Here is a 25068-nt window from a genome sequence, read left to right as displayed (position 1 = left end):
ATTTACGCTGATAGAAAATAGTCGCGACTATATGACAACTTAATAATTAAAATTTTTAATTATTTTTTTTATGCCAGCTACTTACATTTATTTTAGTTATTTCGAACCGTGCAAGTTATAACTGTTTTAACTGCATTATGTGCGTGCGATCATCGAAGCTGTGATACGTAACTATTATACTGGTGTCATGAAACCAAAAGTGATTGGTTCTTTTTTTTTTTTTTACATATTTTTTAGTCATTACTACGGTAAGCAGATATTAGAAAAATCGTTACATTCACTATAATTGCAGGTTTTACATTTTGAAATCCTTTTTTAAATTTTGTTCATTTTTAACGAAGTTGCTTGAAGTTTATATGCACTATGAACTTTTATTCCAACCTAATATTTTTCTTCGATGTCTTTCTTCCGTTTGTACTTCATTTACGTCATTTGAAACGATAAGAAAGACACAGATTTTTGCCAAGCGAGACCGGCTCAGCGAAGCGGCGCGTTACTTGAATGTTTCAATTATGACTCGGAGCGCGAAACAAAAAGCTATATTAGAATGGACAAAAACTGCAATCGCGAATGGATCGGATTGTTCAACGATCAATAGCATCTTCGTGAGATTTAATACGCCACATGGCTTATGGCAACAACTAGGCCGTGCCAAGTTAGATGAGCTCACTCATTCATGAGCGAAATCCATACATGTATGTAAATGTGTGTACGTATGTTTGTACATATAAATGGAAAAAAGTTTGATGGAAACACAACGTAAGGGATACAGATAAAGGGAAACTTTATTTTTTCGTTCTCTTTCCGATGGACATGCGGCTGTTGAAGAACGGCGGAGATCGAAAATAAAAGCCGCAAGTCATGGTGAACGTGGTTAATATTGATTCGAGCTAGATATTCACACGCGAACTTCACTTGAACCGGAACGTCGTTACTGTTTTAACTATCTAGTGCTCGCGCTTTGTGTTTTCGGAATTGGTTTAAAAGTCACCGCAGAGAGTTCCTGTTTAATCTGAGTAAAAAAAAAAAAAAGTAACTACAGTATCGAATTGTGGATGCATATGTATCCTCAATCTATCAGACAAATTGAAGCAAATGTTATTAATGCGAATATATTACCCACCCATTAGAAACGATTTTCAAACGGGTATTAGCTCCGTAGAACAAATTGATGAGCTTCGGAAGAATATTCTTGAGTATGGAACATATAATTGCGGGAATAAGATATGTGGCCTGGTTTCACGATACAGGTAAAAAAATACAAGAAATTATATACAACAATGGACAGAGAGAGTTGAAAGTATAATTTTTAATATCAGCGCAATTATGTAAGCGCAGTGTATTTTCTCATGTGTCTCACATTTTCTGGCATTTGTTTCGATTATTTATGCTATTTTCGGTACTTTTTATGACAAAGAAAGTTCTTACGAATTTTCGCGAGGGTTTTTAATCACAGACACGCGGCGCAAATTTCGCTGTTTGCGTGAACTTTTTCGGTTAGTCATTCATTATGTGCGTATATATACATAGACAAATGTGATTGTTCACGCGAACGCTCGCTCGTTGAAAGACACGTACAGTTTAGAAATTGTTATTTGCAACTCCCTACAATGACAACGTAGATATTATTCAGGATAGTCCGCCGCAACTGCTGATTTCGTTGACAATGCAATCTTCGTCACATGCGTAATAAAGGACGCGTTATTATCGCGTTACATGAGTTCACGTAATATTCATCATCGCATTGTGTATTTAGCAGATTCGCATAATGTTTGCATTATCGCCATGTATTTTTAAATTCTTGATTAATTTGTTATTTTGAAGTAGGAACGTAGGAAAAGTAGTTTACGTTTTAAAGTAGGAACTCGATCGTGATATTTACTTAAATTGTTAAAGCGCTTCGACGATTCAATTAGTCTAGTCGATTAAAAGATACAAATAATTGAGAAATGTCACTTTTTCTCCAATAATAAAATACTTTGCGAAATAAAAAATTATCATTAAAACATATTTTGTTAAATTAATATGTAACATTGTACTTTTAATATTGCTATAATTATATTAATCTACGATGAAAGTGAAGGATTATTAATTTGTTCTACGATTCTTTCTGATATAGTATTTTAATATTTTATTAACTCGTTAGATATAAAAGTTATAAGGGAAAGGTAGGATAAAAAATGAGCGAGTACACAGTATAATGAATAAAGACAACAGAGATACAATGATTTATTATATTTATAATAAATTGTAAAATTTTGCTATTTTTATTGTTTAGAGAGTTCGTTTCATTAAAAAATATTAGTTATATTGATTTTGGAAAAATGGGTAGTAGATTGATTGGAATCAGAGTTGGCAATGTTCCTCGGTGTATATGGAGCATCGTCTTCGTTTTATTATTTGAAAACTCGTTTGGTAAGCACTCTTCTGGATACATCGTGGCGTCGCTATATCTAAACGGCGTCTTAAATTTTCCATGACCAGGAGAGCTCGGCTTCTTCTAATAGACGAGGCCACTTGAATGTTGAACTTTGAGGATTGATTTTGCTCTTCTCTTGCTCATCTGTAATTTCTGTAATGTGATTAATTAAATTCAATATTGCTTTTAAGTCACGCCTTGAATACTGTTGCGTATCATTTTTAAACCTGAGAAATGCGTGACAAAATTCGAAAGTTTCAAATTGAAACATTTCCAACGCGACGTTGAAATGTAAACAATAAGTATACTCTAAATAATAAAGTAATATTCTAAATAAAAAATACTCGATATATAGACACAAAAAATCGGAAGGTATTAGAGAGACCTAGGTATTCATAGTTTATTCTTATTTCAAGTATTAATTATATATTTTAATAATTATACTATCAGATTATTCAAGTTGAATAGAAGAAATTGATATAATTATTATTTGACTAATCTATAACAATACTGATATATTCTACTCAAAAAGATAAATGAAATTATTTATTAGTTGAATTATTTATTTGTCGGTAAAAAAAAAAAAAAGATAAGAGTTTTCTTTATCTCCACCTTTCTTTTTTTCTCATACTATCGGTGATTAGATTTTCAGAAAGTAACTCTTTTTGCCATTAAATATCAATTTCAATCTAAAAATTTTTATTAGCACTCGAGTTATAAGAATTTAAAATAGAAAAGTGCATAAGAATATCTTCTGAGACTTAATGGATTAAAATGCTAATATGGCTTCAGTTTACAATATTTTAGTACTGTACTTGAGATGGTCTTAAATATAAGCACGGGCAATGGATACTGGCTTTATGTATATAATAATTCACAAAAATGTATGCATGGTCCTCTAAAGTCAATTAAAAGGCGCGATAAAAAGTTTATGATATTCTTGTATGTTGAGTTGATGACACGTTTATGTATCGTATAATGCTACGTATTTAATATATGGGTTAAAATGAAGCAATAATGTATAAAGTAATACAGTAACTTTTATCGGCACCGATTTGTCTGCCAGAAAAATGTTACACGATATCCCTTGATTCTGACGACCTAACTTCCGGCTGTTGTTGCAGATTCTTGGCACTGGGTGAATTATAGACAGCGCTGCTTTGAGAAAGCGCCGTTTTATTCTTCTCCTTTTTCATGTTTTGTTTATTCCTGCGTAAACGTGGAGTACAAACATTTATAACGGCAACCGTGAAGCAATAACTCATCGCGATAAAATAAATTGAAAAGTATGCCCGGCAGAAAATAAACGCTCACAATACTAAGTTGTTGAAGTAAAGTTTTACGTCTCACGATTATAGAAACGGAAATGTAATATGTCGAAGTGTAATTTCAATGCGATAACAATGATCGTCTCAGTTCTTTTCAAAATATCAATACGACCATTTTATTATCAGATCTATCATAAAATCGTATTTACTATTTTTGTGATATATTTATAGGGTGTTCGAGAAAACCATCTCAGCATTTATGTAGTATAGTGCAATGAGAAACAAAAATGAGTTTCTTTTCTGGTGTAGTTATATATAGGTAGAGCGCACTATTCGTGCGTCATCATCGCACTTATTAATCTTACTATTCAATAGTATTACAGAAACACTACACCCTATAGCTATACCGGAACTCATATAAAGGAACTCATTTTTGCTCCTCATTGTACATCATCATACTGAGTAAAAAAAAACTTTAGTGAACATAAATCGAAAGCTTAATCATTTTTCTGACATATAAATCTTTTTATATGTAGCATTATGAATGATTTATTGATTTTTCCACTTTTTTTCCACTTGCATGTGATGTTTATTTTAATATTTGTAAATCGTGTTCTGAATATTGTCATTCTGTATATATGCTTAATACAGAAGATTTTACCGGCAATCAGTTGTTATTGTAATCACTAAACATAATATGTAGAACTACAATCGCCGATTGATAACAATTGACTAACTGCCGATATATAAAATCTTCTAAGTCATTGTTGATGCTAACGTAAAAGTGCTTATATCTCAAAAACGATTAAGCTTTCGACTTACGTTCACTAAGTCTTTTAATAAATAAAAATTTAAGATAGACGTAACATTATCATAAAAGACATCAAAAGATTTCAAAAAAAGAAGAATATTTTGTTTTTTTTAAATAAGGTATGCATTTTCAGGTAGACTTGTATGAGTATATATCGTGATATGCAAAAGTTAAAAATAATTGATTGAAAATTTAGTACCGTTGCTGATGATTATTTATAAAAGCGAAAACGTTTGCATTAAAGTAATTATAAAATTTATATCATTGTGCAATGATTCAATGTTTTTAAAGATAGGACAGATGTATTTATGTCAGACGAGATTAATTTCGACTATTCTTATGTTGAAATTCTTGACATACAGTACACGTATAATTATTGTCAACGTTGGACGATTGTCTTGAGGGCACGGAATTGCGCATCTCATATGTGCAATCAGTCCTCAGGGCCGCCACGTATTCATAAGTGAGGATCCTTGATACGCTTATATTACGCAGCACGTGAACAACGGAGTCAATAGGTCAAAGGTGCATGGAAGACGCGATCAACGGGAGATCGGTGTAATAAGAGAGACAAAGAAAGAGAGAGAGAGAGAGAGAGAGAGAGAGAGAGAGAGAGAGAGAGAGAGAGAGAGAAGAAGAAGAAGAAGAAGAACAAGGGATACCGCGTGTGCGTTCCTAAAAAAAAAAGAGGGAAAAACGGATAAATCGATTGACTAAATTAGTGCTGGACTGGAAACGAGGCGCGCTAAATAGACGTGTAACAAACTGAGTTTAACAGCAAGCAGAGGCTCTTTCTCTCTCTTACACTTATATACACGCAAGCGCACGCGCGAGTGCGCCAGAAGCGATTCTCTGCTATCAACAATCAATCGCTTTTCGCGATTTAACGATGCCGATTAACGACTGACGATACGGCGAGACATCGTTGTTCTATTAAGAAAGAAAGTTGTCTTCGTACAACGGCTTGGCGCGCGGCCAAGCACGACAAGATTCGTCGTCGCCTTTGTCGAACTGCTTGCGCCCGAAGTTGACAACATATCTATTCTGTTCTGACGGCGAGATCGTGTTGCCCTTTCGAGCATAATGAGGTTTGCAAACGCAGCCTGCAAGCAATCCAGAGCTCAGAGTGGTTATCTCGTGACGTTATTGACTGGAAGAGGTAATCGAAATGTTTGAAGGAATTGTCACCAACCTGCCTCTTGCGATTCTCGTAAAATGAAACTGGATAAAATACTGAATGTTTTCGCTAATAAAAGAAATTCTATCGAGCGACGAAATTCATTCGGCTATGACATATTAATTATCAGGACGTATTTCAATTCCCATTTTGAAGAATCTCAAGAGAAATTATATAATCCCTGAGACGTGCTGGATGAAAATCCACGATATAAACACGAAGAAGCAGTTGGAAGTTAATATAAATTTGGAGCGCGTGAAAATTATATCATGAATACAGTGGAAATCGTGAATTCTCTCGAGAACATAACAATCCTTTTGCCTGTCTTAATAAATCGCGACATACGTACGTGGAAGTTTGCCTAAAATCACCAATAAAGTCAATACGAAAATACGATGAAAATTTATAGATCTCCGACAGACTGCGCACTATATCTCGATTGTTCCCTGCAGATTTATTGAAATTATTGTCTTGAGCACGTCACGTGTAGAAATAGACAAAGTAACCAAAATAAAACGTAAATGATGCTGCACGTTAGAAAGAGCAGGCTGCTCGAAAATTAAATAAGTGTAAAAAAAAAAAGAAAGAAGAAGTGGAACATTTTATTTCTCGTAATCGATAATCATGGGCTTCACCTGCGTGCGCTTTCGATGATCGAGCACTCCGATTCTTTCGAGAAATTGCACATTCGACCATCCAAGTGGATAATGTACGGGTTTGAGCCCACGGCCGCCTCGAATGACTCTCCAGCTGGAACAAATTTTATAGCCGCTTTTTCACCAGAACACAAATCTTTCGAGGACTGCAAGCAGTAAGATAATTGCGCAACGATTCTCCAACGATAAAAATAATTGATGGCCCTTAAAACTTTTTGGGCTCTTTGCATTCATTGTTATTATCTTTCTATGCAATTATTCAGTCCGTTCCACATATGACTTTAAAAATTTTTCGAGAATCTTTCTTTTAAACGTCTTTATTTTTTTCGAATTAAGGACGAAAGCGTACAGATTCTATAGATTTTATATAAGGTAATTCTTCGTGTTATTAATACCTGTAAATCCAAAGTTATTGTTTGATACATCGAGAGATAAAGCTTCGAGTTCCACACAACCGGAAGAGAATACATCGGCCAACGCTATACCGTCTTCCGGACCTAATTCGCAGCCACTGATATTTAATGTTTCCAAAGTTTTGTTTCTTACCAAGACTGAAAATGATGAATTAATTAACAAGGCATATAGAAATCTCTTATAAATGAAGGATATTTTTGCAAAATTTTATTATAACTATTATAAGTAATATAAAAATATACATATATGTATAAATAGATTATGAAAATAAAACTATCCTCGAAGTAATCACTATTTATAAATGTTAAATTCTATCTTGCGTAATATATATTCTGCATTAAAGTAATACAACGATACATTCTGTCATTTCTGATATTTTCCGTTTGCATGATTTTTCAGATAATTTAAGCATTAAGCAAAACTTTACATCTAAAGAAACGATCAGGGTCGAAGATTAGCAACCTATTTTCTGGAATTTTTTATTCATAAACGTAAAAAAAAACACTGGGCTATTATTTTATAATGAGCACGTATCCGAGAACATATCCTCGAAAAATTGCAGTGATTTTGTACCTGTAATAGATGTTATTGCCCTATCATGTATTTTTATGTGGGAATTTTAGTCACGTTTTATACGTGTTGTAACATCCTATTTGTATGCACGCGCATGCCACGATCTGCTATTTAGCTTGCATTTATTTAAATAATTTAGCATGCTGCTTATGCCACACTTTCGACTTGCGAGTCGATTATATTCTTTTTTTACTATGCTAATATTCGAGATTGTATGGAATTTTGTGCATTCAGTTTTTGAAGAATCGGTAGTAAGCAGTTCAGCACTTCATGCAGCGAGGTCATGCGTCATAGCTTTCATTCAGTCCATTTAAGACAATTATATTTTAAAATAAAATTCAAGATAATGACATCTTTTATTCTTACTATTTTAACTTTAGATGCACATTTTCGTATTTTTAAGAGTTTTTGGACAATAAAATATCATTAACTCAGACGAATTTGGCAGAGATATTTAGAGAAGTAAATTCTATTATTTTCTTGTAGAAAGAGATAAACAGTGAGTTTATTAGTGTTCTAGGGCAGAGAGAGAGAGAGAGAGGGGGGGGGGGGATTCTCTTTCATTGGTATTTATTAGCGTCATAAAAATTATATATTCAGAAATACAGAAAATCTAAGTATGACTCGATTTCTATTTCAATTTTGTTATTGATCTGTATATAGCTATGCGTATATTGATAAATTTAGAAAGAGAAAAACTTTTTGAAAGAGAAAACGATGCTAGGAATACGAAATCCGTGATATTTCCATTATTCGGCGAAAATGCAACACATCCGTATACTAGTGCCCGGAATAAAATAGTACTGCACGCAACATTAAATTTCAATTTATCTCGACGAGCTTTGTATTACTCGGGCACTGAATTCCGTAGAAAACACCATTGGATAATAGCGCTGCATTTTTCCAAACAAATAAAGAATTATTTATCTTGATAACTCATTCGAAGAAGAATAAAGAAAGAGAGAAAAAAGGAAAAAAAGGAGAGAGAGAGAGAGAGAGAGAGAGAGAGAGAGAATTGTTTGTGAAATCGTTTACTCCATAAGTTAAAAGCTGTATATCTTACAATGAATTTTGATATATTTTGAAGAAAGTTTTCGACATCTTTAAATATTTCTTTTAAACACTCGTCAATCTCTTCATCATGCAAAAATTTGATCTTAGTGAAAGAAATGGTTTACATATTAATCTTATTATTATATTTAGCAGAAAATCATATTAAATAAAATTTGTAATAATAAAAATGCAACTTAATATCTGGACAGAACTGAGGAACGTGAATTTCGTTTGCTTTTGGGATTATCAATGAAAAACGACACTATAATATGTTAAACTTACGAGCGCATATGTGATTAGCTCCTTCAGTTTGCAAAGGATTCAATCGGAAATCCAAATGTTTTAGAGCCGTCGAGCTAGCTTTTAATAATCCGTGAACGATACCGGCAACTCCAATCGGTCCAATATTGTTATTTGTCAAATGCAGAATCTTCAGGTTCTGGTGCCTCGACAGAAATTCGCCTACCGCGTGTGCACCCTTATCCTTCAACTTGCAATGCGACAGATCCAATTCCTCGATCTGCATTCGAGATAATTGAGATAATATTGTATGCAGCGATAAAATTCTTTGTTAACACGTTGCCTGTCGAGCAAATTTTGTTATATGTTTTATCGTGTGCAATATAGTAAAATTTTTATTACTGTAAGCAAAGAATGAAAAGATATGTAACACGATTATCATATTCTGTGTTAAATAACGTATTTTATATTTTATATTATTTAGTTAATTGTTTCATGTAAAATTATATATTATTGCAGATTGTACTTATTTTTTACAAGCACTTATTTTTTAAAAAAAATTTTAATATCGTCGATTACGGATGACCACCATTATAACGCGTTAAAAATTTACTACGAAGCTGTAGTAGATACACTACACTATTTGCAATACACTACATATATAACTCTACATATATACTGCTATCTACATATATAACTCTAGCAGTAGAAACGTTATCTAGCAGTAGAAACAGCTAAGCTGTTTTTATATGTAGATATTACAGGAATAATATTCAGTAGATACTGCTATATTTTATCGTTTTACTGAAAGTATTAAAGCGTATAGTGCTCATGCAGTCACCATGTTAGCGTAGCTTTTAGCAAAGTTGTACTTTTAGTTGCACTTTTTTAAGTTCTTAATCGAAAATAATATGGTCCGTGCTTTTAGTTCGCATAATGCAGATATATTGACTAACGTTATCGTTCGATATCATCCCTTGAAGAATAGCAGCGACTCGGGGCTGGTCCAAGTTGCTCCGAGTTAGACTGAATTTCTTCAATTTCGGGCTGGCTTTAATTCCTTCCCCCAGACTTAGGCAATCCTCCAACGAAAATCTGTACGAATGATGAATGTTTCATCAATCATTTAACGCTGGGATCCTCTTCATCTTTACGCTCACTGAAAACTTCCGACTCACTCAAAATCTCGCCACTCGAAACCGTCATTCATGTAGATCATACCGAAGTTGAGATAAATCTCGGTGAGATGCGGGAATTGTGGAAGTATAACAGCCATGGGAATGTGATGCACGACGTCGTCTTCTAGGATTAATTCATCATTTTCCATATCAGTTCGCTTTCTGGAAGTCGTATCCAAACCACATATCATGAAAAACGCTATTTTGTCGGTAATTGATTTTCATTCAATATCACCGGTTAATTAAAAGCCAAAAGCAATATATTTTAGAAATTAATCACACGTTTATGCGTGATAAAACTATGCTTTAACAAGCGGAGCTTGATAATAACATATTTAATTGTAAACTTAATTAATAAAGTTTAAAAAATGTAGAAATACATATATAAAATCAAATTTTTTATTTTTATTTTAATTGCATTCGCTCCGAATGAAATATTGCGAAATGCTACGAATGTAAGGATAAAAAAATTTTGTTTTGCGAGTTTTTCATTTTAATTTCATCTTTATACATACATTTTTTATCTTTTTCATATACATACATATTGCAATTTTTTTGTATTATATCCGCAATATCAATTAATTTGCGACGAGATACGACGGAAAACTAATTTTTTAATGTAAAAAAAAAAATACTTTATCCTCGGTAACGTATTGCAGAAATCCACGCGCAGGTAAAAAATTAGTTGGGATTGTTACTTAACGGTTTATCCGCGAAACAGTTGATGTATTTGAGTGAGTCGTGGCTCTGATCAATATTGGACGATGGATTACGTTGCACACAAACTGCATCGCGTATGTAGAGGCCTAGTTATATGCTAGTCGCTGTGAATAATTGAAGAACGCGTACACGCGCCGGGTCATATTAACTGCCAGATATATGTTAGATATGTTGGATGTGCTAAATTGATATGCGAAATGGAATTCAGGATAATAAATTTGCACGTGCATTGAAAGATGATGTTGACAGTTTACGTGTATTAATTAGTATACAGCACTATGTATAATTGCATTTGTCGCAGATAATTTGCGTTTAACATTGAAAGTATACTTCATTCTTTCATTCCTAAGTTATTTAGCAGCTAAAAATATTTTTATGCCTATTACGTAATGACAAGCAATCTGTAAAGATATTTTGACATTTTAAAAATGTATAAAAATTGCAGCTAATAATTGACATTATAAAGTTATTATAGAAACTTTTAAGCTATATAAAACTGTAAGAAGCTTATATATATATATATATTCACAGATACGAAAAAAATATAAACATATTTTATTTTATAGCTCATAGTACGTAGTTATATAAATAAGAACGAAAGAGTTAAAACAACAGTGTTTAAATTGAAAAATTTTAATAAATATTTATTTCTAAAAAATATATATATTTTTACGTAAAGAAATGTGCATATTTGAACATTACTATTGCTGGTCATATATATTAAAATATTAATCAACATTTATATATTTTTGTTAAATTATTGAGACAATGAGATTGAAAAAAGAAAATTTTCAAATGTCAAAAATTGTTGTAATAAGGATCATTATAATTTAATAAATTAAATATTTATTGTTAATATTTTATAATTGTTTAATAAATAAAATGTGATATTAAAAGAAATAGATAAAGCTGACAGATCATGATAAAAGGATCTTTCCGTAATCCGAATAAAAGTGAAGATAAATCTTACAGCGAATTTACGGATTGCTTGAAAAGGGAGCAGTCCAGTGTGATATGAGAGAATTACTTCTCCAAGCTTTCTCTTTCTCTTAATTAAATGAGACCATGATTTTTAAACTAGGACCCGTAGCAGTTATCATCGCGGTAATGATAACGGAATGATAACGCTTCCTTGACTCAACTTAGCACTTTTGTATTTATCTGTAATCGCAAGAGCAACATTCATAAAGAGAGCTCTAAGAACGCTTTTATACAAATTCTTAGCATCTTATCGAGCATTTTTTTCAGGCAATCTTTCTTCGTCTGAATAAGATGCTAGTATGCGAATGAATTCATCTCAGAACGTTCTTTAAAATATGTGAAAGTAACATTATTAATTCTTAAACACCTTTTCGGTATAGCATACCTTCTATTACATTTCTTAACGTCTGGCGTTTTAATTGAAAACAATATTGTTTACAATATATTTTTATTTTTATGAAAATTATAAGCAATTGAATTGGATTGAATACACTATATATAATGTATTGTTTCCAGCGAGGTGTTTAAAGAAATTCTATAATCGTCTGTTTTTTATCGATTCAAATTTTCGTAATGCATTTTTATATAAAATTAGGTAGCTAAGGCTGACACACGTTTAAGCAAATCTGTCAAATATACTTGCGGAAGCTGTTTGTGCAAAATTTGAACGTACGTGTCAGAAAACTGCACAGTTGATTGTGACTCTCTCTCTCTCTCTCTCTCTCTCTCTCTTATACAAATGACTTTTCATATTTCCGTTTATAATAAATTCAGTCAGGAAATGAAAATTTCATCTTATAAACTTTTTATATAGTTTATAGAATCGTGCCATATAATAATGTTTTTTTCGCATTAATAATACTGCAAAATTCACGTTGTGGAAGTTAATTAATTCTCTTTTTTTTTGTACGAGAACAATACGGGCGAAACTATTCTGCTCGTTCTGCCTAGGATTAGTTTTGCAAACGTGATCGCACGACTCTTTTTACCGCTCTCACGTTTACCTATTCCAATTTCATTACAACGGCAGTAAGGGACCTTCTTCTGCCAACTGTGCGGCCGTAACTATGTAAATTTGCTTCTTTACTTTTTAAACAGCACCTCTATTCTCAATAACATTTTATAATGCGGCCTTAAAAGAGTTGGAAATGAAATGGAATTGGAGCAATGTTAACAATTCCTCTCACAACGTATGTCCAGTATGAAAAGTATATCGGCACTTTTTGAAATTGCTCCAAAAATTGTGCATGTGCATTCCCATGCGAAATTAAATAACTCAGGAAAAGCTTTCAGAGCTTTTCCAAATTTATTGTCGTTATTATGGAATATCATTTAGAAATATTTATGCATGTATATTTTCATATTAATTTTTAATTAAAGATATTAAAATTTTAAGAAAAATATTAATATCTTTAATAATGAAAAATCGATATGTGAATAATACAAATAAGGGACAAAATCAAAGGCTTCATCAAAAGAAAAGGATCGGTAATAATAACATATTCATTTGCATGAATGTTGCAATTTCCAATTTATACAAACTGCACGTCAATCATTTGTCTTAATATTTTTATCGTATATATTTGTATGATTGTAATGTTTTTGTATTACATAATACGCTTGCAAAAACAGACTTGTTATCAGAAGAGAAGTTTTGCTTACGTTGTCACATAGTTGTATTACTTTCTAAAGCCAACGAAGTTAGATCTTTAGTGCTTCAATAATTCGATGTGAATTTATATACTACATATCAGTCAAACTCTGCCAAATATTTCTAAGATGCTTATGAGCATCAAATTATTAAATTGTTAGGCAATTTTTGTAATAATATTACTGCAGTTCCATTGGTACAGCGTGTCAGAAAAAAATTAATTCGGCGCGCAGAGAGTTTGGCAGAATTTGATACATAATATATGTATAAATTTACACCGAAATATTTACGTACTAAAGAATAAAGATTTATGAACTTATGGGCTTTATTTCCTATTGATTGTGTATTCATAGGCAGAGTCCAATAAGATTCTTATTGTTGAGTTACTTTCTACTTCGCGAAGTTACGCTTCGAAAGTGGTGCATATAGTATGTTATAGTTACAGCCTAGAATCGACTGTCATACTATCACACATAGCTTGGCCGCGATGTTGCAATTTCGCAAAAATTTACACCGTTCTAAAATTCATCGTTCAAAATTACTTCGGTAATTCGATAGCGTGCATATCTTCCCTCTCGTATATAATTAGAATCTTTAATGCATTAACAAGTTTATTCGCTCGCGAGTATATTTGCCATATGCCTGCCTCTGCCGTCGTGATTTCAACTTGGCGCAGCTGAATTTGCACGTGTTCTCTTCAATGATCGATTATACGAAGAATGTACAGATATAAATTTGATGTGAAGGTGTGAATGAAAGTAATGTCAACTGTTGGGCGAAGCCCAAATCGCTGGCAAAGTCATTAGAGCGAGGCTTTTACGATTTAAACCAATTTCTTAAGTTAAATAACATTTTATTATTTTTAACTTCCAATGTTAAAATATATTATTTTTATAGAAATCAACCACATCTAATCAACTCATGTCTATGATCGAATTGCTTAGTTTAAAAGTAAACAGCATTTATATTAGCGTATATGCACTTAATAAATAATGAAATAAATTTGAATTAAATTTAATACATTTCTTGAATAAAATTATTTAACTCCATTTTAGATAAATTAATGACTTGTCGAGTAGGAGCAATGGCGACCTCTGAGAATAATATGAATGATAGGAAAAATGACTCAAATTATAAGTATAATTTGACATTATGAATTTAACAGTGTACAGACTCATATTTCGGTGTCGTAGAAATAGAATCAAATAAAGACTACAGAAGACATAAAATAATTGCATGCATATAATATCGCGATAACGAAAATTATGAAGGAATCTGAAACTCTGTATTCGCGATTTTCCGGCGTCCGATTATAATTCGCCTCCTAGATACTCTGGCCAATTATAGAACCGGCCGCCACGCTTTCGTGCGATATTTACGCCGCGAGTCCATCGCACTCCTTGGATCTTCAAGTGCAAGCACTTACGGTTTTAGCCGACAAACTGACCGGCTCTAATAATAATTTTCCGATGTGTTCTCGGCCTGGCGTAAATACTGTGGATTTCTGTATGGAGTGCGCGAAGCGGTGCAAGGTCTGCTCAAACGTCTAGCGCTACACAATACGTCTACTGTACTTGTACCTGCTACATAAACCCGTGAATAAATCCATTTTTTCCGTATTTTCCGTAAGATTTTGCAAATTTTTGTACAGTATCTCATTAACGAGAACTGATTCTATCTTAATTGAAGTTTAATTGAATATTCATTAAACAATTAAAATCGTAAGGTAACTTTACTCTTTAATTGAAAATATAAGACATATTCAGATGGGTGCAGTGAAGATTTAACTATATGTAATGTAGCTATTATCTACAGATTGTAAGTAGGCTATATTAGATGCAATCTTATTTCAAAATATTATATTAAAAACTTAGAATAGATTCGTAATTCTCGAATAAATTCTTCAAAGCTATTTTTTCGAAATTTTGAGGACATTTATATCTATTTTGTTATTTTGTTATTTTAAGAACCATCTTCTTACAGTTTGAACTCTGTAAACTTACCAAATTGAGTCACCTTATAATACCCGTATTTACCGCGCGTATAATAAATTTGTATTAAGTTTGTGAAAAAACAAAGCTTTCCCTCGGAAATTCCTTCTATTTGTCTTGATTAATTTTTGCCACGCACAAGAAGTAATGTAGGATTTAATGTACGCCTTACTTGGTCGGCACGAGAGAACGAAGCCTTATGACATGTATATGGTTCTTTACGAGAGCCATCAATTTCTCACATTCTTCTCTTTGAGGCTCGAAGTAGCTCGCCTGCAAAGTTTCCAGATACTCGACTAAGTGGCGTTCGCAATATAATCGCCGCCATGAGTTACCATGCTCACTTGGATCGTTATATTCCCACCTGTGATGATAAGAGAAAGTTAAATTGTACACAAATTGTTTACACAAATTATTTACACGCTTTTAATATCAATTGATTATACGTTTTAAAAGCATTCGTAATCTGTTTACATGAAATCATCGGTATTTCAACGGATAAATATATCCTTTACAGACAGAAATATTTTCGTAAAAAAATTAATGGAAGTTAAAATAAAATTAAAAAATTAATTAAACATAATTAAAATTTAAAATACCATCAAAGTCAACCAATTAAGATAAGAGATTAGACTAACAAAGGAAGAGATCCAAGTGTCCCCTTCCGCTTCTATGTCGTTTTGTAAAAAATAATAAAGGACACGTTTTTTTTTTTTATACATCAGCTATCACAATTTTAATTCTCTATTGCTGTCGTATGGAGCGAATGCTCAGTTTTAAATTGAATTTTCTAATTACATAGATGTGATGACAGAAAAATTGACTCTGCGATCTTTTGACTTTTTACCTACAATCTTCTAGATTATATTTGCACAGTTGTTTTTTCAATGTTGCAAGATCAGAAATTACCGTCAATTAATGTCAAATAAAATTAACTGTTATTTAACCACGATCAATGCGCAATTTCGATGTAAAGTACACGATAGCATTCGATAGTATGCTATTACGTAATAATATCTCGCGTAATCGAGAATCGATAAGTGGTTCGTCTTACCTGTCCTTGGCCGAGCGTTCCCAATAAAACTCGTCCCCGATTCTTGGTATCGTCAACTCGAAGGGTAGATCAGTCGGTAGTGTTTCCACCAGTACATCCCTGTCGGCGCATGTCGGCAGATCCTCCAGGATAGGATTATCCTTCCAGGTCAAAACTATGGCACGAAGCGCGAGAATTTTTAAATCGGGGATTACCCCGTCGTCCCACGAGGCGTCTTCCGCCCGAAGCGTCCTTCCTTGCTCCTGCGATAACAGCGTGGTTTCCGGCGAGCATCTGCGAATCAATTTGCCAAGATAAATACAATGTATATTAAATAAGTGAAACCAATATTATTTGCGTATCTCTATAAAGACATCTCGAAGATTTATTTCGGGGATTGCCGCATCCGTAACGCGATTCTTTGCGGATTCTTCGCGTTGTTAAAATTAAATTACTTTAAAAGGATACTTTAAAGGAACATACACTTTCAAAGAGTGCCTTTATTCGAGGAAAATTCAATTTGCGCGTATATATGGAAATCAGGATATACAAGGTGAGATAAGAGAAGGCGTCGTGTGTGAGAGGAACTTATTTATTCTATTCTATTTTACCTGTACGCAGCTATAACGTTCTTCGATATCGTATGCGGGATCCTCATTGTTCTCGTCTGCTTCTGCACAAAGATGGTAAACGTGAGAGTTACTTCACGATAGTCTGCGAAATCGTTATCGTAGATGATTTACGATACGTTCGTAGTTTCGATTTGCTATTTCTTACACGAGATATATGAAAATACGTGGATCGATAAAGCTGTTACCTATGCAATTAGTTTACACTACTACTGCCACGATGTTAAAGCAACGAATGTTATCCTGCGGTTTATTGATGGACGAACGAGTCATCGGTGTCTCACCAGAACATATATTTTCAAGCCACAGAAAAATATAGCATTGCTCGTTCGAACAAATGATCACCGGAAAATATATATACAATACGTATGTACATATATACATAGAGTGTCGCTTAATCTCTGATAAAACTCTCTCGCGGAAACTGAGTATGATCGTTTTTCACGGCCCTTTTTTGTTTTTCTTTTATTCCAGGAGTGTCCCGAGGGAGTAGTGCACGAGGACTCATTCAAGGACATTTACGCGAAATTCTTCCCGCACGGCAGTGAGTTCCAATTAAATAACAGTCCACGTTTTTGCGTAATTAGTTAATGGCCACCCCTCATGCGAATTGCAGACTCCAGTCTCTACGCCCACTACGTGTTCAAGGCCTTCGACGTTAATTGCAACGGGGCCATCAGCTTCAGGGTAATTAAGTCTCTCTCTCTCTCTCTCTCTCTCTCTCTCTCTCTCTATCTATCTATCTATCTATCTATCTATCTATCTCTATCTTTCTCTCATGTAATGTATAGTCTTTTTATTGACTGATTGAATTTTATATTGACTGATACGTCGTGATAGTGTATACCTTTGCTTTCGAATGACGGCGTGCGACATGTGTCCTCGTCTTGAAATACGTCGCGCATCATTTATGCGAGAAAATTTTCCTGTGATAACCTCTTAAACGCGTGTACATGTACGTGTGTATTGTACGAAAGAAAGCAATTACTTAAAAAGTTTTTAAATTTTATTTATTTGAGTACTCAATTGATTGTCAAGTAGACAAAATATACCTTATACTTTGAGAGAAAAGTGTTTTGTATTCGTAATTACATGTATAATCGCATGATAAAATAATTAGGAGCTCTGCTTTTATATTACTGCTATAATATACCCAGCAAACACAGATATATGTCTAACTGTTGTATAACATATAACTAACGTATATGGTACATGTAGTATACATATTAGTTGCTATTTCCCATTCATAGATGTAACATTTGTAATTTAACATAGCCAGATCGTACAATGATTTTGATATATGTAGTAGGATATCAAGGATATTTCGTTAACTTTGGCGTTCTACGATATCAGCAGACTTTCAATCACGTTTGATATTTGGATAAATAGACGACTCATAATCTGTGACATATTTTCTTATTTTTCTAAACTGTACGTGATATAATGTAGATAAAAGGTTTAAGCAAAAATAACGTTTTAAAAAGGTTTTGCGAGTTATCGTCGTGTCATGATCCATTATTAATGCTGACGTTTCGTGAACCTTGCCATTCACTTTATCAGCGAGGAGCATACTGATGAATTATTTGTTTTTTAATCTATTCAATAATAGATTCAAAAACAAACAACTTTTATTTAAATATCACTTACGGGAAAAATAAGGAAATGTCACAAATTATGAGTCATCCGTTTGTATATCAAAAAGTTATTGGAGGTTGAATTAAAATTTTTAAAGGATCAAATCCTGTGATAAATTCAGATTTATCCTGTTCGACTTATACGGTCCTATTTTAAACTTAACCCAGATTTGTCCTGCGATAATTTCCGGAAAATCAAAATGCTACCAAAATGTTAGATAGTTCAGACACAGGCTTCGATAATAAATATTTTTTCTTCATTTCAATCTTACTAGCATAAAAAAAATGTGTGTGACTACAAATTATCGTTAAATTATCGTAATTACAATCTTTTTTCTGTTAGCGTAGAAAGTATAATAAAAAGAGCGTATATTTTAGTTAAAGGCGCTATATTTATTCAAATTAACAATTAATTACACAATAATAATAAATTTCCGAGTCGAAGTAATAAATGAACGTTCTACTTGATAGTGTGAAACAACTCATACATTAATTTTAAATTTAGTGCATCACTATCGTCTGCTATGCTCGGGTTTAATTTAATTTTGCTCGCTATCTAGGCTCAGGCCACGCTTAATTTGCTATGTACTATATTTTACGCCGCGATTTCTGCGATACAGTTCTCCAATCGACATTGACGCGCGGATGAAACGCGGGCACGAATGAATCTCGATGGGAAATTTTGACGTTGTACGACAAACGGAACGCAAATACTGATGCATTTATGCGGGCGGGCGATGCACATCCGCGTTTCGCGATAATAACGCAGCACGCGAACGGCCCGGCCGTCGATTGCCGAGTCGGGACTATCCGCCAATTGAGCGGATCGTTTATCGGATGAATAATTAATCGTTTTTACGATAAATGCCTGATACGCTGGTATGTACAGCGGATACAGAGGCAAATGCGCCTACGAAGCTCTCACGGAGCTCGCTGATCATCCGTCATTCCATGCGAATGTTGCATGGTCATTCGCGCATACAGAAAATTTATTACTACCGCAAAGGCAGCTTGATCGCCGAGCATCGCGCATGGTATTAAAGCTTTCAATGGGTCAACGCTCACGTACTCACGTGGGACATGAACTCGGACATACCCGGGGCGTTATTTTAACTAATTTCCCTAGTCGATGTTTCGTATTATATAGATGGTCCTTTTTTTTTTTGTATAATCGCTTTTGTTTTTTAATGTGCACCCATAAGTGACGTGCACTGTAGTTGCTAGATATAGATATAAGCAATATTGATGATTCAAGCGTTCTCAATCAGTGCTTCGTGAACTGTAGTCGTGTCCATGTTGGACCTGTCATGTTAAATTTCCGAAAGGGCTAGAACTGTTAATGAAAATAGACGTGTATAAACAATTTACAATTTAAGTCCAGAGAGAAATTTTTTTGTTTGAGCTAAATTTTGGACAAAGAGTGGTCTTTTTAACAAAAAATGCTATATACATTTTACACACACACACAATGTTTCCGAGTTAAACTTAAAATATGAATTTGAGAACCTTAAAATATGAATTTCGAAACCAACAAAATTTTCCTTTGAAAATTTCCTCACGAACGCTTCGTTTGAGATATTGATTAACATTTTTTTCTGCTTCGCTGATGTCTCTCGTTTTCTTTAATATTCATTTACGTCCGAACTATTTCTCATTAATCCGTCAAATTGTGAAATTTCATTTGAATTTTCATGAAATCCACAAAGTGGGCAGACGCTCGGACACTCGAGGAGCACTGCCATTCCATCGCGTTTCGTATTAAAGTCGCGCGCGACTTAGATAATTCCGGGGATTGCAGGACCTTCTCGTGACGCTGTCGACCCTACTGCGGGGTAGCATTTATGAGAAACTGAGGTGGACCTTCAAATTGTACGACATAAATGGCGATGGTTGCATCACTAGGGGCGAATTGGGCGAAGTCGTGACAGCGGTCCACGAGCTCATGGGTAGACGGCATCACGCCGAAGAGGATAGGAAAGCGAGAGAACAGCTGGACAGGGTCTTCAAGAAACTCGATCTCAACCAGGACGGTGTTATCACGATCGAGGAGTTTATCGAGAGTTGTTTGAAGGTATGTCTGGCCATGAAACTACGAGCAATCAAGTAGTAGATGGAAAGTATACAGGGCGTCCCTATCGTCGTCCCTTCCATTTTGTCTCTGTAGACTCTTTGAGATTGATGTACAATTGATTTTTCTTTAATCTCCTTTTCTATCTGCGTGTCACATACGCTCCCATATTGATGAGCCAGGCTATAATAATAATCTCAGTTTAATTAAAGTCTAGAAGAAAAGAGTAGAAGAATGTATAGTGAACTTGGGACACTCTGTATGCATTCCCTTTCGTAAATGAATTCAAAGTCCGAGACATATAAAATGTCCCAGACATGGTTGCCGGGTGTTCTTTCAGCTAGTTTCCACTCGCAGTTCAACCAGACTTGGAACGATTCCCTCTTTTTGAATGAGCTCGTAATTTTCCATGTCATACATATCGCGATAATTAATTATTGAATCACGTATTTCTGTAGAAATAACAGATTTTATATTTCACTGAGAAATACGATTTTATTATCCACTTATAGTCTTGAGAATTAATTTGGCAGAATCATTCGACATATATTAAAGACTAAATACGTATCTCCGTAGAGATATTTTTATCAATATCAATATCTGTGTCGTTAAGAAACTTTTTCGTAAAATATTTGTAATTTCTAACTCTCCGTATTCGATTCTGCGGTACACCGGCCGGTATTATTATAGTTGATTCTTATATTTAAGATCGTCTTGAGTATAATTGTAAGATACTATACTATAAGCTGTATAAGCCGATCACAGAGCCATATTAGCATTATTTAAGACAGTCTTAAAATAAGAACTGACTATGAATATCGGCTTTCTACACGGGTACAGGAACGAATTATGCTCTAACAATAAATGCACGTGAACTCACAGTGCACGTGAGGCACGAATGCAAGAAACAAAAATAAGGACACCGAAGATCAATCGATGTTTATGGAGCCTGCGCGAGCTTGTTTGTAGTCGGTTCAGTGCTTTCGTCGATAGCGGAATGATATTCCAAGGGCAAGTCGCGCTAAGTTCTGAAACTTTTTGGAAGGAAAAAACATACAACGTGATTCTCAGTTGACGTGAACTTGACTGCAGGACGATGTGATCACACGGTCGCTGGCGATGTTCGACTGCGCGCTTTGATCTCCGGCTAAAGACGAGCCTCCAGCAGCGGTCACCGCGACGCCGCCGACGCCGCCGACGCCGCTCTCGACGACAACATTCTCACAATCCCTATCCCCGTCGCCGCCGCCGCCGTCCTATTCCCTGCTGCCGCCTATCCCGCCACCTCTGCCCTCTCAGCCGCCACCTGGTTACACCGTCCAGGATCAGGAGCTCTATCTACTCCTGGCTGCCCACTGGTGGAACCAACCAGAGGCGCCGCTCTTTTGTTGAAGGTAAATCTAAATCTAGATTTCCCAATACTTTTCACACCGTTGAGAGTATTTTCTTTTTGTGATCGGAAGCAAGACCGTTTGTGTTAAGTACATCACTTTAGATACGAAGCGCCAGAAATGATAATTGCGTGCCGTTACAGTTTTTTAAGATTTGCGAAATTTGGGGGGATTATTAATATTTCAGATTGATCGCGTTGTAAGAGTCCGACAATCACATCGGCATGCAAATATCATTTCTGAAATTAATTCATTTAAATGAATATATATAGTAGCTCAACATCTTAACGTTCAAACCGGAGTGGCGCTTCGTATCTTAAGTAATGCATTTTTCTTTTTCTCCAGCGAGATAGACATTTCTCAGATGTAATTATTAAATATTATGGAAAATCGAAATATTGGAATAATTAGAAAACGTGAAGCGCGCCAATCTCCAACGATAGATCTCTCGTAGAATTTGAAGACCATTTCTTTCCGATGAAAATTTATTTAGAGAATGATATCTTTGTTGAATCTTCAATATTATCTCACCAACTCAGAATTGAATTACCTAAATGTTAAAGTGTACATAGCTGATCGCTTTATCTTTCTATTTCACTTCTATTTTTATCTTGCAACTTTTATCCTCTTTTAAATATTTTCTTTAACATTTTTTTCCTCGATCGAACCTCTTATGGTTCAAGACTTTAATCTTCTTCTTTTAGGGCAATGCGATAATACGGCTCCTAGCAACGTAGAGTAGCAATCGAGGTCTAAATCTGTAGAATCGAAGAGCGGATTTTCCAGCATCTTATTGCCTCTTCGTTCTGCAAAACGTTACGCAAGCAGTACGAGGATACGATGCAAGATGTTCTTATTCTCGCCATCGAACGGAGCTTAGCGGAAGACTCCATTGCCATTTCGATAACAACACGTGGAAAACGAAGAGACCGTTTCATCTACACGGACAATCTCGTGACGATGATCGCCAGATATCTTGGCAATCATGGAAACGACGAAATTGGCGTCGATCTCTGGCAAGAATTTAGCGAAATTACAAGAACTTGATCTAAGGTCAAACTGTATATTAATACTCGAGATAGGTACCTGGCGTAGCTCCTATATTATGATCTCTCGCGCTTTGTGAAGAATAGTGTCTAAGAAAAGGACGCCCTCGAAAGTGAAAAGATGCTGATCGAGGTTCGAGTAAGATACGATCGACTTCCCTTTCTACGATTCGTCGCGAGAAGATTCAGTGATCAAAGAACCCTGGTATCACGAATTTGTGCCAAATTTATGGGATTTTCAGACGACGACGACGACGATGGAACGGGAGAAACGGCGGGGAAGGTACTATATGCGTGGCTGTGAGTTGGAAATTACGACACAAGAACAAGGATTCTAAATTATTAAAAAAAAAAAAAAAAAAAAAAAAAAAAATTATACATCACTCAGGGGATGTCGCATCCAGTTGCAGACGTTCGTGTTATTTGCACAATTCTGTTTCCACGGTAGGTGCTAAAAACGAAAAATTATAACGAATCGGTCGCGTGAATTTGCGTTATCTCATGACTCACGGGAGATCGTGTGATTCATTTGGAAACACATTTTCTCCTATACTTGAGTATAGCTTCTCCCTAATAATAGATTTCTTTCTCCCAATGCTTCGTGCGGTTGCATTAAAAAAGAATTTTCCGCGTTGAAAGTGATTAACTGAATTCCCCTCGTAGATTATCATTTTACATTCGAAAAAATGTTATTTGTTTAAAGGAAAATACATCATATGGTTATATATACAGGGTACATCTTGCCCTTACTTATTACGTTGTCTCTTGACAGCGACCTCTTCTCAGATGATTCAGGGACCCTGTATAATGTAATACACGCGAATTGACTTTTCTATCGTCTATCGTTTGATTCAAGCACTCCGCATAATTGTTATAACATTCGTTAATTTTCGTTATATTCTCCGCGATTACGACCACTTATCATGATCGCGTGGCCGTGACAATTGTGCATCGTGAAGATAAGGCAAGATTGATTTAAACCGTTCTATCTACGTAGAAACGTGGATCGCAGGTCGCAAATAGATGCAGCGTGACGTATTTCCGGTTGCGGGATGCAGAACGCAAAATGCAGGACGCAGGACGCGACGTTGAAGTTTATCCGAACTTTACTGCGTTCTACGTCCTGCAACCTATAAAGCTGGATCTTACACGCCACGCAGAACGAGGGTCGCAGATCACGAGACTAGTAACTAATTCGATGTATTTTAATTACAATAGGCTGCAGGACATAGAACGGAGGGCGCGGGAAGTTGGATGGACTTCAATTTTCGCGTCCTGCGTATTGCAACTTGCTACCTATAATTTGAAATACATTTTAGTTGCGACCTGGGACCTGCTGCACTCTGTGTGCTGTTTAGAGGCGGCTTTGTACGTTTCGGCCGTAGCCATGCATCTCCCCCAATTAAATTGTTAGTCACACGATCGTTGACGATCGTAGATATCATACATATGTATTTTCGTTGGTAGGTTCGTAGGTTGACACTTCGTTGTACGCCCTTTTCTAGACCCATCGATTCTAACGGGCCGCGCAGGCATTCAATATTTCTGCTGACAAAGGGTATGGCCAATTTTTTCTATACAAAATTCATACCCTTCGACCGATACTCGTTTATCAATAAAATCAATATATCTACTTGTTCCGATCTATGGTCAATTTTTTCCCCCCCCCTTTCGCATCGGTGTTGTATCAGAGCGTACACGTCGATGGCTTATCGGGCAAGTACTTTTGGTCCTATCAGTCCCTATTTTCCTGCCACTCTTTTCTTAGTGGTATAGTTTCGCAATATCTGCCATTCAATCGTGTATATATATATATATATCACCGATATTGAAACACTGATAAGAGATATTGATCGCCTGCGGACTCCTGAGCGTTCATAGCGTGTAACATGTTGTAGGTGTACGTGCGTGAAGCATCGATTTTCTAATGTATCCGTTATTACGAGTCGTAGGCGTGCGAGTGTGCGGACGTACGTCAGACTAGCTGAAGTAGCGGAAGCCTGAGCGGCGATTTATGGATATTATCAAAATCGATTACAATGAAACACCAAAGCTACCGTAGTTAGCTATTACTTAAGTATAAACGAGAATAATAATATGGTACGATTTATATATATATACATACATGTAATTTT

At 34.9% G+C, this 25068-nt stretch overlaps 2 protein-coding genes across 3 annotated transcripts in view; one reads left to right on the top strand and one right to left on the bottom strand.

Annotated features, from left to right (window-relative positions):
* Positions 1–25062, top strand: part of LOC108754776 (Kv channel-interacting protein 1) — a 48889-nt gene extending 23827 nt beyond the window's left edge. For both annotated transcript variants that reach the window (XM_018497362.1, XM_018497363.1), the window contains 5 exons: positions 17269–17338; positions 17411–17481; positions 20227–20499; positions 21589–21890; positions 22592–25062. In XM_018497362.1, coding sequence (XP_018352864.1) covers positions 17269–17338; positions 17411–17481; positions 20227–20499; positions 21589–21636 — 462 coding nt within the window. In that variant the 3' untranslated portion in view covers positions 21637–21890; positions 22592–25062. The remainder of the gene's footprint in view (positions 1–17268; positions 17339–17410; positions 17482–20226; positions 20500–21588; positions 21891–22591) is intronic.
* The window catches only part of LOC108754777 (T-complex-associated testis-expressed protein 1-like), a 23867-nt gene continuing 1089 nt past the window's right edge, over positions 2291–25068 (bottom strand). The window contains 9 exon segments of the mRNA XM_018497364.1: positions 2291–2548; positions 2550–2572; positions 6727–6882; positions 8654–8891; positions 9568–9706; positions 9790–9951; positions 15305–15496; positions 16187–16459; positions 16777–16838. Coding sequence (XP_018352866.1) covers positions 2501–2548; positions 2550–2572; positions 6727–6882; positions 8654–8891; positions 9568–9706; positions 9790–9951; positions 15305–15496; positions 16187–16459; positions 16777–16823 — 1278 coding nt within the window. The 5' untranslated portion in view covers positions 16824–16838 and the 3' untranslated portion in view covers positions 2291–2500.

Source organism: Trachymyrmex septentrionalis, unplaced genomic scaffold, assembly GCF_001594115.1.
Source record: "Trachymyrmex septentrionalis isolate Tsep2-gDNA-1 unplaced genomic scaffold, Tsep1.0 scaffold80, whole genome shotgun sequence".
NCBI lineage: Eukaryota > Metazoa > Arthropoda > Insecta > Hymenoptera > Formicidae > Trachymyrmex > Trachymyrmex septentrionalis.
Note: the sequence above shows the minus strand (reverse complement) of the source record. Positions and strands in the feature narration are given on the sequence as shown.